A 15,164-nucleotide genomic window follows, 5' to 3' on the forward strand; every position below is an offset into this window, starting at 1 on the left:
TGAATTTTGATATTTAGAAGGACATCGTGACTCAGAGCTCTCATTTTAAATCCGGACCGGCATTAAGCCTCTGATTTTCCTTTTTAAATCAATCTATTGATTCATAGAATTTTGTTAGAGCTCATACCATATGATGTCTTGGCTCTTAGCTCTTCTCGCCTCGTCACAAGTGCCATATGAGCTTTTAGCTCTTGTTATATACTGTGATCAACTCATTATCAAATTCTTATGCGGCAGAAAAAAAATTTAATGCATTATTTATTATTGTAATATGTTGGGCTTGTAGAATTTCGCTTTTCGACTTTGAAGTTAACTATCTCTTAGCTTATTTTAATTCTTTTAGGCAAGAAAATGCTGAAAACACCTAAATATTGTTGCTTAAATCCAAAACAACATTAGGGCTTGAAAAAAAAATCTTATTTTTTATTTCTAATAGCTTACTTTTTTCTATCTATCATATCATACAAAATTAAACTCTAAATTTTGCTTATTCACTACTGTTATCTTCCTTGGAAACTAAAGTAATCAAATCCTGCCTCAAAGTCCCAAGCCCCACAAATCGAAAAAATATCTAATTTATCTTTAATAATAGCTGACATTCTAGCAAATCATTGCTTTACATGAAACCATACCAACTAGAAATTTAACCTTTTCTTAATATATTATAATTCTGACAATCAAAACAAAATCAAGATATCCTTAAAGAAACAGCCCAATGATAAAATTAACACTTTCTTAGTATATTGTCGACATTTATAACTTCGACAATTAATAATTTCGTATATGTCGACATTATTATTGTTGACATTATTCGACAATAATGTCGACAATAATATTGTCGACATTGTTCGACAATAATGTCGAATAATGTCGACATTAATTATTGTTCGACAATAATTTCGACAATTAAGGAAAGAGTGACATTGTGGATGTATAAGTGCTCAACAGGCACAAGAGTTAGAAAGAATCTATTATTGTATTTATATATATAGTACCTTTGTACTATATATATATATATATATTTATATATATTTTACTGTACCTTTGTATATAGTGCATTTTATATTATATTATAGTAAATTTGTATTATAACATTTTACATTATAGTACAGTTTATATTATATTATAGTATATTTCATATTATATTATAGTACATTTTATATTATAGTACATCTTATATTATATTACAGTACAATTTATATTATATTATAGTACACTTTATATTATATTGTAGTACACTTTATGTTATAGTACATTTTATATTATATTACATTTCAAATAATACAACACCTTACAAATTAGACTCTAATTTTGTAAATTCACAGCTATTAATTATCTAGTAAACTGCAATTATTACTACTAACATCTTGCTTGCAGCACCAAGCCACCTAAAGCCAACACACCTGCACACGCTCCTCCTCAGCCCTAATCTAACCAAAGACTTACACATTACCCCCTTCCATGAGCTTCAATTTTCTTTAAATTCTTTCTTATTATCTCTTCCTATCCCATTCAGAGACGGGCCCCATGCGGCCCCAGAAGGAAAACCGAAACCCAATGTTTAGCAAACTTCATCCGTAAAATCTGGTCTAGCCACCTTAATTACCACATTTTATTTATAACTTCTCGGTTTATACACAGTCAGTTACCCAAGCAACGAGTGAGTAAAAACGAGCAGAAAGTTCCGCTGGAGAACATTTAGACAATCTTTCTCAGCCTTTCAAAGCACCCACACTTCAGAACCATACTTGACTACAGCCTTTACCGTGACTTATAGCCTTCTAATCTTAGTCCACAGGCAAACTTTCCTATGCATCCAATTTTTTTTAATCTTGAAAAAATAGAGCTTTGGCTATTCTACTTCCCACTTCTTCACTTCCACCATCTTTACTAATGATGCTACCCAAGTTAGTAAATATACCCACTTGAACAACTTTCTCGTAAGCTTAGATCCACTTTTCACCCTCATTTATTCCTAATCTAAGCGAGTTAGCCTTCCTAACATCAATTTTTAGACCTACTCTAGTAGGTCTGAAGTAGGGATAAGGTTTAAGTAGGAATAAGTAAATATAATAAGTAGGAATAATGGGCAGAAACAACAAAGATAAGTAGAAGGGTAGAAGGAACAAGATAAGGATAAGTAGGAAAGTGGGGATAAAGTTTCCGGTAAATTTTCAGGCGGTGAAGTAGCGCATAAGATGAGTAGTTTATTAATTCTAATAACATACTACAGTAATGCATAATAGTACTCCAACTCCGACTACCTGAGGCACTTACCAAAAAAGCCCACCACTGCCAGTCTCTCCCCGGCTGGATGAAACGCCAAGGGGGACAACAAAAGATATGGCTTCCCTGCGTCAAAGCTGACCTCGAACCCAAAGGGAGATTTTGCCACTTTGGCAGACCGTGGGACAAGAACGGGCTCAAAATCAAGCATGAGTGGACCCTAGATCGTCAAAGATGGAGCCCAATCGTTGATGAAATATTGGATGCCAGGGAAGGCTCGCAGCCGTTGTCCTGACCCAAGTACAGGTTATATACAATATTAGATTGAGAACAAGTTTTTTCAACTGAAAGTACGGAACAACATTAAAATTTAAAACGAACAGAAACTATTACGTGTATGAGCGGGTTCGCCCCCTCGACATTACCTCGCTCTTTACACTAAAGTTCGAATTTTGTTCCAACTCTTTAATAATGACCCCTGAATCCAAAAGGCTGTTTATTTAGAATAAATAGCTCTTTTGAAAGTACTAAAAAACTTTAGCGTAAAGAGCGAGGTATTGACGAGGGGGCGAACCCCCTCATGTAAGTAATAATTTCTGTTCGTTTTAAGTTTTAATGTTGCTCCTTACTTTTAGTTGAAAAACTTGTTTTTTCATTTAATTTCTGATCTTTTTTAAATAATGCTAGAATTCCGGCGCCCCCTTCATGAAAAATTCTCTTCCCCCATGAAAAATTTCTCATTGGAAATATCCTCCCACGTAACCCTCTCCTCCAGACACCCCCCCCCCCCTCAACCAGGAAAAATCCCCCTGAAGACGTCTGTATACTTCCAAATAACTAGTACTATATATAAACAATGGGCATAGTTCATAACTTGCAGCCCTTCCCTCGGGGGCTGTGGGGGATTAAGTCGTCCTCGAAGACAGAATTATTAGACTTTGGACTATATTGAACAAAACGCCTATCTCAAAATTTTGATCCGGCGACTTTGGGAAAAAATATGAACGGTAGAGGGGGCCTAGTTGCCCTTTAATTTTTTGGTAACTTAAAAATGGCACTACAACTTTTAATATCTCTTCGAAAAACAACAAAAAAAAAACACAAATAAACACAGGAGCTTGAAAACTCTACAGTAGGGTTTTCTTATACATTGAATCTGATAATGTGATTTTCATTAAGATTTTATTGCTTTTAAGGGATGTTTTCCTCTTTTTCAAAAATAAGGCAAATTTTCTCAGGCTTGTAACTTTGATGAGTACGATTAAACTTGATGAAACTTATATATTTAAAATCAGCATAAAAATCCAATTCTTTTGATGTATCTATTGGTATGAAAATTCCGTTTTTTAGAATTTCGGTTACTATTGAGCCGGGTCACTCCTTACCTACACTTCGTTATCACGAACTGTTTGAACACCGCCATAAGATAAAAAAGGAAGGAAAACTAAGCACTTTATAATTTAATCCAGCTCATCTAATCAAGAAAAGATAGGTAATCCTTAATTTTTGTCATTTAAATCCTCAATAGCCTCAAAGGATGAAACAAAGTCTCAGATTAAACAATGACCAATATTTTCAAATTCTGATGCCTCATTGGAACATAAACTTTCCATTTTGTACATTTAGCGCTATCACCTTTCTTGAAAACAGAAGTAATCAAATCGTCATTTAAAGCCTCGGGGACAAGGAATTGAAGAAAAAACATGTTATTTATTATTCCAATAGCTGACATTCTAGCATCGCACTTCCTTTGATACCAACTAGAAAATTAACCTTTTCTAAATATACTACAGGTCTACCAATTAAGAGATAACCTGTAAATCCTGAATTCTTGTTACTTACTGCCAATGTTTCTTGTAATAACCTACTTAATGAACATCCCCACGAAGTACAAAGTATTATTCCAAAATGTAATTATTTCATTTCATCTCCAAGCTAAAAGTCTTTGCACGCTCTACCAGATTAATATAGTTTTTTTCCCAGAGGTTCATTAACTTATGGAAGGCGAAATATGTAATATCCTTTCTATCTGATTTTCTTCATTAAGGCATTTGTGAAGAAGAAAAATATTAAGTAGAGCTTAATTTGTGATTCACAGTTGGTTCTGGCTTTTCTTTACCTTCTCTTTCTATTTCGTTTTCTTTTTTTTATAAATATCAAATTAACAGTCAATACGGAGGTCTTGCTAATTGTGAGGTTGCTAATTGTTCTTCGCAGAAATAAATATATAAGCTACATAAAGTATCATTAACACTATAATAGAGCCGTTTAAAATGTTTTTTTTTTCCTTCTTTAACTGTTTAAAAAAAACTTTTTAAAATATATCTTTCAAAATTTATCTTTCTTTTCTATTTCTTTTTAGAAGATATTTTCTCTGTAGTATAGCTCTCTAGTATAGTAATTATTTTCTCTCTAGAATCTCTCTCCAGTATAGTAATTTCAATGTAGCATGCTACTGTTTAAGTACAAAAGGAAATTGCAGCGTGTTCTGTGTCTTGACGACAGAGTATACTGCAATATTATTATTTTAATGATAAATTGATACAGTCACGTACACGTATATATGTCTTGGGGGAGGAGTATTCAACAATCATGAAAAAGCAAATTAAAAAAAAGTATAGGAAACTAACGAAAATTTTGATAAAGAAGAGGATCCCTGGACGGGAGTCAAAACCCTAGCTAGGGGGGAGAGGCTAAGTTAGACCCACCCACCCCCCTCTTCCTCGAATTTTTTCCGACTCGTAAAAGAACTAAATAATGCATGTAAACAAATTTTTTATGGAGTTTTGTAAAGTCCCCCCCTAAATAATGCCCCCCCCCCCCCCCGAATAAAATCATGGATACACCTTTGACTAGAATATCCCCCGTCCAGGCTGAAGGAATCCACATCGATCCACCTTATTAGTTGTATTGGCGGTAATTGGCATATGCGTGTTGTAAAATAAAACAAGGTTTTTTAACTGAAAGTAAGCGGTGACCTTAAAACTTAACACGAACAGAAAGTATTCCTTATATAAAAGGGGCTGTCCCCTCCTCAACACCTCGCTCTTTACGCAATTTTTTTTATTGCTTTAAAAAGTAGAGAGTTGTGAGAAAGAGTCAAACTTTAGCGTAAAAAGCAGGGCGTCGAGGAGAAAACAGCCCATTTCATACACGGAATAATTTCTGTTCATTTTAATTTGTAATGTCGCTCCCTCCTTACCTTCAGGTAAAAAAAAATTTATTTAATATCTGAATGTTTGTGAATTACGGCAGGTTTTGATTTTGGCTCACCGTGCATGAATAACTGAAACAAAATTTGTATATTAATTTTACTTTTTACTTAAAAATAATCCTTAGTTCCAGTTAAAAAATCTTTATTTATTTAATTTCTGATCGTTTCTCAAATAATACCGGTAAATGTGCCTCACCCTCCATGAAATATATCCCCCTCCCTTTACAGGAAATTTCATCCAACGTATAGTGCACACCCTCCGTCAAATTCCTTCGAGACAGTTACATCCTCACTGAAAATCCCCCCTTCCGCGTAAAATGTCTTGCAGACAATTCAGCATGTAAAATTATACTTAATATACTTTCATTTGTAAAAATACTTTAATTTCTAATCGGTTTTTCAATCACTCTGGAGATACCCCCTTCCATAGAAGTTTTTTCCGGAAACCAAAACACGTGGAAAATAACCCCCGGGTAATTCCCACGGAACATCTCCACATGCAAAATTGACTTGGCAAAGAGAATTAAGACTATTAAAAGATGTTCTTGTGGGAATTTCGTCCAATTCCCTCAGTTAAAAATTTCCCCTGGAAAATTCCCCCCCTGGTGACTTCCCTACCCATGGGAAGTTATCCCCGTTGAAATTAACACCAGCACAAAATTCGCCCCCCCCCCCAAAAAAAAACATGCATACATCCTAATAACAAATACTATACGTAAACAAAGGGCAAATTTTATAACTTAAAGAACTTTCCCCAGAGGCTGTGGGTGGTCATGATATCTCAAAAGGCGCAGTTATTCGGCCTTTCAACTATACTGAACAAAGGACAATCTCAGAATTTTAATCAGACGATTGAGAAAAATAAGCGGGAGGAGGGAACCTAGTTGCCCTTACAACTTAAGAAGTGGATTAGAACTTCTAATTTCCGTTCGAATGAATCCTCTCCCGATATTTTAGCACAACTGGCTCGATACGATCACCCCTGGGAAAAAAACAAAGAAAAAAATAATAAACACACATCAGTAATCCGTCTTCTGGCAAAAAAAAAACTACAAAATTCCCTTTTTTGTAGATATGAGCTTGAAACCTCTACAGTAGGGTTCTCTGATACGCTAAAACTGATGGTGTGGTCAAACAGTTGATGGTAACAAACTGTGAGTAAGGAGCGACCCGGCTCTATAGTGGACGAAACTTTAAAAACCTGAATTTCGGTACCAATAGATACATCAAAAGAATTGGATTTTTATGCTGATTTTAAGTGTGTGTTTCCTCAAGTCTATTACCCATCAAAAGCTACGAGCCTCAGAACATTTGCCTTATTTTCGAAAAAAGGGGAAAACACCCCCTAAAAGTCATAGAATCTTAATGAAAGTCATATCTTTCGATTCAGCGTATCAGAAAACCCTACTGTAGAGGTTTCAAGATCCTATCTGCAAAAATGTGGAATTTTGTATTTTTTGCCAGAAGAAAGATCACAGATGCGTATTTATTTATTTATTTTTTATTTTATTTTTATTTTTTTCCAGGGATGGTCGTATCAACCCAGTGGCCCTAGAAAACTTCGCGGGGGGTCATTCTAACGGAAATTAAAAGTTCTAGTGCCATCTTAAGTGACCAAAAAAATTGGAAGGCAACTAGGCACCCTCCAACGCTCATTTTTTTCCAAAGTCACCAGATCAAGATTTCTAGATAGCCAGTTTGTTCAGCATAGTCTAAAAATCTAAATAATGTCTTTGAGGACGACTTAATCCCCCACAGTCCCCGAGGGAAGGGATACAAGTTTTGAACTTTGCCCATTATTTACAGGTTACGTATATTTATCACTAATGAAAGCATTCGTGAATAAAATTAAAAGTTCTAGCGACCTTTTTAAGTAGCCAAAAAATTGTTGGGCAGCTAAACCCCCTCCCCAACCCCTTTTTTCAAAATCATCCAATCAAAATTTTGAGAAAGCCGTTCAGCCAAAAAAAGTTAAATTAATATTCAAGTTCCGTTCTATTTATTCAAGTGCAGTGAGCCAAAATCGAAACCTGTATTAATTCAAAACCTTTCAGAAATTAAATAAGAAAAACAAGTTTTTTTAACAGAAAGTAAGAAGCGACATTAAAACTTAAAACGAACAGAAATTACTCCGTATATGAAAGGGGCTGTCCACTCCTCAATGCCCCGCTCTTTACGTTACAGTTTAATTCTTTTATACAACCTTACTTTTTAAAACAATTAAACTCCGACGTAAAGAGCGGGGCACTGAGGAGGGGACAACCTTTCATATACGGAATAATTGTCTGAAATTGGCTTGGATAAAAAAAAGAACAAAAAACTAAATCATGTGATAAAGTTATTGATAAACTCAAATTCTTTTATTCCATTTTTAAGGAAAAAGAGTAATTTAGCAAATTTCAAAGAAGAGAAAAAAGCGAATTACATTAAAAATATGGTAAATTATGATAAAGAGAAAGGCTTATATCAGAATATTTTCTATCCAGGTGAAAGATAGATACGTGATGTTAAATAATTTCTAGGGTGCCATATTGCAGATGATAATTGTCATATTGACATTATTGAAACCTGGGTCCTTATCGATTGTCTTCCTCGGTTCTATTTTTGTACCTTTTCTATATATTTTTCGTTTAATTTGGTTTAGTTTGTTTCGTTTTCCTTTTCTTCTTGTTACGTTGATAAAGACTTCTGGAGGTGAAGCCGAAATATTCGGACTTTTATTATTGTTAGTGGAAAAAAAATAATTTTTTAGTTTGTCCTATTGAAACATTATACTCGTTTTTATATATTCTATTTCGTTTTAACTGTACAGTAAACAGTCCAGCTAGAATTTGATCTCTTTCGAGAAGTGAATGTTTTAACATCTTTTTGATTAAACAAAATCAATGAATACTCCACTTATCTGAAAACTTGGACAAAATCAAGTCCTGGAGTATATTGCAAATTCAGATTTTTTTCAAACGCCAAAAAAAACAACTTAGAAATTTCTAAAGACCGCAAAAAAAGCAAATTGGATCAAAAGTACAAGAGACTCTGATAAGAATCTAGATAATTCCTTTAGAGGTTTGGACCAGATCCTCTCTCTAGTCCGTACGTGTCTGAATTTACAGATAAATAGATAATACTGAAAAGTTCAGTTTGAATTCCATCTCTTTCAAAAAATTATTTTTTTAACGTCTTTTCAATTAAATAAAATCGAAGAAAAGTATTCTGAGAGTAGCCTGGATCAAACCAAATCAAGCGTTGTGGTGCATTATTAAATTACCTCTTATCAGCCGACTTTGGTACTCGTGTATTATTCAGAACCCCCTGAAAACGTCTGAACACTTCATAATAACCATTACTATATGTAAACAATGGTCAAAGGTTGTAACTTGCGGCCCCTCCCCCAGGGACTGTGGGGGATTAAGTCGTCCCCAAAGACACATCTATCAGGTTTTCGACTAAGTTGAACAGAATGGCTATCTCAAAATTTTGATCCGGTGACTTTGGGAAAAAATTTGCGTGGGAGGGGGCCTAGGTTCCCACCATTTTTTGATGACTTAAAAAGAACACTAGAACTTATAATTTCCGTTAGAATGAGCCCTTTCGATCACCCCTGAAAAAAAAAACGGCTCCGCGATCTGTCTTCTGGCAAAAAATGCAAAATTCCACATTTTTGTAGATAGGAGCTTGAAACTTCTACAGTAAGGTTCTCTGATATACTGAATCTTATGGTGTGATTTTTTTTTTTTTTTTTTTTTTTTTTTGTGGCTTGAATCTTAAAGCGTTTATCTCTATAACGATGTGCTTTGTTTTCGCAGATTTTTTTCCAAAATTAAGATTCTAAACGACTTTTTTCAAACTCATGACCTATCTATATTGTTTTTCTTTTCAGGCCGGAAAATCCCAGGGTGCCAATTTTCCAAACAAAGAAAATATAGCCGTTTTTCCCATATACATATATATATATATATATATATATATATATATATATATATATATATATATATATATATATATATATATATATATATATATATATATATATATATATATATATATATATATATATATATTTATATATAGGTCTAGATATAGACCTAAAAAAAAATATAAAAATACTAAAAGGAAATCTTTTATTTCTATTTTTAAGGGGTTACTCCTAATTAAGCGAAAGCGTAAAGATATTTTTTTTATAAACCCAGTATCTCTTTAAAAAATAAAATAAAAACACTAAAGCAATTAAATCCTTGCTTTGGTAAAAAGACCTATATAGGCCCACTTCTGAAGGAAACATGCTAAGCAAATAAAAATGGGATAACACCAGATGGCTATTTTGACAGTGCATATTTATATAAATCTTCAAATCAGCCAACCATCCAACCAGTACTATAAGCCTAGGAGCCCAACTGGACATAAGGAAACATGTTAAGAAAGCAATTCTTACTCCATAATATGCAGAATAACCACAGTTAACACATTTTTTCAGGGGTAGAACCTTTATCTTCATTTCTTTTCTTGTTCTTGCAGTTTTTCTAAGAAATTCATGAATTTCTGAAAATCTATATATTTACAGAGCATATACCCCCACCCCCGATGTGCAGATATATACCATTACTATATGTAAACAATGGTCAAAGGTTGTAACTTGCAGCCCCTCCCCCAGGGACTGTGGGGGATTAGGTCGTCCCCAAAGACATATTTATCAGGTTTTCGACTAAGTTGAACAGAATGGCTATCTCAAAATTTTGATCCGGTGACTTCGGGAAAAATATGCGTGGGAGGGGGCCTAGGTTCCCTCCATTTTTGGTCACTTAAAAAGGGCAGTAGAACTTATAATTTCCGTTAGAATGAGCCCTTCGGATCACCCCTGAAAAAAAAACGCATCCGCGCTCTGTCTTTTTGCCAAAAATGCAAAATTCCACATTTTTGTAAATAAGAGCTTGAAACTTCTACAGTAGTGTTCTCTGATATGCTGAATTTGATGGTGTGATTTTCGTTAAAATTCTATGACTTTTAAGGGGTGTTTCCCCTATTTTCTAAAATAAGGCAAATTTTCTCAGGCTCGTAACTTTTGATGGGTAAAACTAAACTTGATGAAGCTTATATATTTAAAATCAGCATTAAAATTCAATTCTTTTGATGTGACTATTGGTATCGAAATTCCGTTTTTAGAGTTTCGGTTACTATTGAGCCATGTCACTCCTTACTACAGTTTGTTACCGAAAATGTAGTGTTTTATCTCTAAAGTTTTTTTGATCTTTTTTTCCTCTTTCTTCTTTTTCCTCATATCAGCATAGATAAATCATACATATTAAACGGCTTCTACATAGAATACATGTATTATAGCACTTAAGGCCATTATTTGTCGTATTACTGACACATTGAAAAGAATAATAAAATTTGCATGCTGAAGACAGTAAGTCACTAGTAAAATTGGAAAAGAGGTTCTGAAGAGAGATTTATGAAGGAAAGGCCGTCATAAATATTGAAATCTTCTAAGACGTTCCAATATTCGAGAAGTTGTTAGCGATAAAGTTCGACGATGTTAGAGATAAAGACAGACAAAACAGGCATTTACAAGAAAAGAAGGTATACGTAACTGCGGAAAAGCCTTGATGACGTTTGTATTAGTCAGGGATATGCAATTGAGGTTTGAATTGAACAATTCAGCTTATATTTACGAAAAAGAAAGGTAGTATATAACCGTGGAAGACTCTTGAAGTAGATTGTAATGATTATGGATACGAAATTAAGCTTCACTTGATTCGAATAACTTAGCAATTACGCTTATCCATTTATTTGTGATTATAATTTGGCTACTAAACTACTATAATATTTTCCAAATCATATAGATTTCAATGAAAATTATTTTAATTGATTTTAAATAAATTTTAATTATAAAGAGTTCAGAATAATAAAAAAAAATGAGACCATATTTAAATTAAATTTCGAAATACTAGATTTGAAAAGTTTGTCTTGTCCAGGTTGGAATCGAACCCCTTCGGAATCGATCGGAACCGGTATTGAATTTTCATGGATTTCCCACTCGAATGAGGATATACCCCTAAATGATTATACAGCACCGATAAAAATCAGCCTAAAACCAATGTTCATGGATCAAGGGTGGTAAATGTTGTGATCAATATATGAAAATGTCAAACAAAACAGATATATAGCACAATCACAACAGCAAATTAGATGGAGAAATGAGAATATGCGACCACTTATACATAGTTATTTGGGCATACGTTCAACACCAGTAGGCAAGGTAGAGGTTGTTGGTTAACGAGGTCAAAATTCGGCATTTGATTCGTCACACTGTCAATACAACAGAAAGTTTATATCCTCTGTGTTTTTGGAGAAACTTTGGCTTCTTATCTTCCCCGTATTCTTGGAGATGCAAGTTTTCTTAGACAGATACTTAGGGATACCCTGCTCTCCTTGAAGATGCTGTGACATATCATTACTAGAATGTATAGGAACCAAATACTTGAAGCACAATAGAGTAGGGTGTTTTGCTAATGGTAAAGGTAATGGTAAATGGTAATGCTAAATGGTCATAAGGGGTTTAAGAACCAGTTACTAAAAGGCCTTTGAGACAGGCTGCCAAAAATGCAAGGTTGGCTCTGAGAAATTGCATTTAATCACTTTGTTCTGTTTTGTTTGAATGAATTTATCATCTCACTTCATTCTTTTTGTCAGTCCTGGTTGAACTTCGTTGAAGTAAGGATGCTAGGGCTGTTTTTAAAAAAGTTTTTAAAAAAACAGTATTGGTTCTAATTCTCACATTTTATTGTAAGTTTATTTATATATACGTATTTTCTCTCTCTTTCTCGTATTGTGCTTAAGACGTTCCTTGGACATAGGGCCGAAATATTCAAAGAATTGATTTCCACTGTCTTGAAAAGGTTTTCCCTATTGTTTCTACTTTGTATTTGTTTGAGAGATTTCAAGGGTAGGTGATACTCAAATTATTACAAAACACTGATGATAAAAATTAAAAATGTAACGACATTATTTTTTCCAAAATGCCCAGCAATCATAATTTAAATTTCGGTTTTTTGATACCTACTTTGAATAAAGAAAATAAATGGCGTAAATTCCAGATAAGATAGATGGCACTTACCGCCAAGCCTTTTGGTTCCGTTCCACCATCCCAAAGCTGGTAGTGGTCGCCCACCACCAGAGCGGCAAATGAGAGAAACAGCAGTTCCTTCGGATAGGGGACCGATTGATGTAACATTTTCAACTTCATATCCTTCTTCTTCTTCATATGAAATGGTAACATAATCAGGAAAAGCTGGAATAATATCAGTTTTATATATTCTCAGAATACTAAGTAGTCAAAATGTATTAAGAACATACCTACATAACAGGGGATGTGGTGGTGGGCTCTCTCCTAGGACTATCTCATTACGAAGAACCGGTTCATTGTTATGGACCTCCTTGAAAGCAACTTTTCTAATCCCCTTCCCTCCTGCACATCTATGATTAAGAGTATTTATTTTTATTGTATTTAGCATTTAAATACACAAACCATTAAGTATGTAGTTTCAACAAAATTAGGAGCAAATAAATGCAGTAATAATAACAGGCCAAAACCATTCAAATCGACAAATAAGTTAGGAATAAAAGTTCTAAAGCGGATACGGCACGGATCATATAAATAACACTTATTGTATTTTGATTCCTTTTAATCTTTAATAAGCAAGTGTATAAGAAATAAAAAGGTTTTCCTCCGGGCCATGCATTTTCCTCCAAAAATAAAGAAAAATCGAAGTAGTAAATTCAGCTTGCTAAATTACCATTTCGATTGAATTAGAATTCATTTTACAATTTTGTAATATCAGTACCTAGCATATTATCTTTTCCCACGAGTGTCCCTGCTGAAAACCCTGCAATCACTTGCATACAGGGTTGCCAAAACTTCTTGATAACCCCGTGCAACCCTATACATTTTTGTTAGATTTTCTGTGTATTTAGTATTTAAATGATGAAGTTATTAAGTCCGCGTAGTTTCAATAAAATTTGAATAAATTAATGTGTTATTGATAATAGGCGAAAATCATTCACAACAAGTTTTGCAATGGAAGTTTAAAAGCGAATATTGAATGCATTGCATCAACAAAACTTATTGTAATTTGATATAACTTATTAATTGAGAATAAGCAAGTCGAAATCACTTTGCTCAGACCACGCATTCTCCTCCAGAAATAAAAGGAAATCAGATTAATAAATTCTGAAAATACCATTTCGATTATACTAGAATTCATATTATTATTGTCATACTAATGTCTATCATATTATCTTTTCCATAATGCGTAGCCGCTAAAAACTCTTTCTGTGCTTGCAGACAGAATCGCCCCTAACTTTTTAGCAGCCCTATAGGTTGCACATGTGCACTATTTGATTACCCTATGGGGAGCAATAGCAATAAGTAAGTAGTTCATAAACAGACAGGCAATCTTAAAAGGGAAACCATTAGCATGCCCGCTATGCCCTTTGTACACATTTGCACTATTTGGCTACCCTATGGGGGGGGGGCAATAACAATAAGTAAGTACTTCATAAACAGGCAACCTTAAAAGGGAAACCATTAGCATACCCGTTATGCCCTTTGTACATATTTGCACTATTTGGCTATCCTATGTGGGGGGAAGGCAATAGCAATAAGTAAGTATTTCATAAACAGGCAATCTTAAAAGGGAAACCATTAGCATACTCGCTATGCTCTTTGTACATATTATGACAAGGCTGTCAGACAATTTTATCAAAATAAGAAAAATTAGCTCTTATAGGAGATAATTCAGTCATGTAGCTCAAAAATAAAAATATGAACTTTAGCGAAAAGTGGAGGATCGAAAGAAGGAGCATCAAAATAGCTCACTAACATATAACTTTTTAAACTACTTAAAAGTACGATAAACATAAGAACTTAAAAAGAGGGGTTGAAACCCAATCATCCTAGAACTAGCCACTAATTAATATAAAAAATTAATCCATTTGATTAAGATTCTGGTTTGATTTGGAGAATATTACTATGGAAACTAATAAAGGCTACATCAATCTTAAGATCTCCTATAGCCTATATTTTTTTTGTTAGAAATGTTCATAATAACATTCCAGATTAATATGCTCAAGACAAATTGAGAAAGGAATATTGCGGTATTTATGAGCATTCACATCATAATAGTCAATTAAGAAATTACAAAAGATAATTTTGTGGTACTTCACAAAGCTCTAAAAGGAATATATTCCTTTCTAGGATTGATGAATTGGAATGATGAAACGCTTTCGTTGCTTGGATACATAGGATGCTAACTTTTGATAAATTATTCTCTCTTTTTATTTTTATTTTTAATGTGTGCATCTTTCTAGACTCTGTGAGACCAAACATTTAATTTAAAACCTAGTTTAATCTATCAAATAAACTAAAACTTAAATTAATACCTTATGGTTAAATCACCACTATTCAGTAAGTCATCTAAAAAGTCATAAACTAAATAGAAATTCTGTTTTCAGTTAGGTAATCCTTAAAAAAAACACTTTTTGTAGGTGTACGCCTTTTCCCCATCGAGTTCCTCGCACATTAACGATTTGACTACTGGAGGTATTGGATATATTAACTTGCAGAATGAACCCAACTTGGCAATCTGTTAGAAGTAACTGTGTCCAAAAATCACAAACTGTCTAAAACAAATGCATTCTTACGCATAAATATGTATCTTATGATTAATTT

General features: G+C 33.7%; 1 protein-coding gene across 15 annotated transcripts in view; it reads right to left on the minus strand.

The window, feature by feature from the left end:
- Positions 1–15,164, minus strand: part of LOC136028761 (hemicentin-1-like) — a 266,427-nt gene that overhangs the window by 154,576 nt on the left and 96,687 nt on the right. For all 15 annotated transcript variants that reach the window (XM_065706646.1, XM_065706644.1, XM_065706649.1 and 12 more), the window contains exon 4: positions 12,552–12,725. In XM_065706646.1, coding sequence (XP_065562718.1) covers positions 12,552–12,725 — 174 coding nt within the window. The remainder of the gene's footprint in view (positions 1–12,551; positions 12,726–15,164) is intronic.

The sequence above is a fragment of the Artemia franciscana genome, chromosome 7 (assembly GCF_032884065.1).
Source record: "Artemia franciscana chromosome 7, ASM3288406v1, whole genome shotgun sequence".
Taxonomy (NCBI): domain Eukaryota; kingdom Metazoa; phylum Arthropoda; class Branchiopoda; order Anostraca; family Artemiidae; genus Artemia; species Artemia franciscana.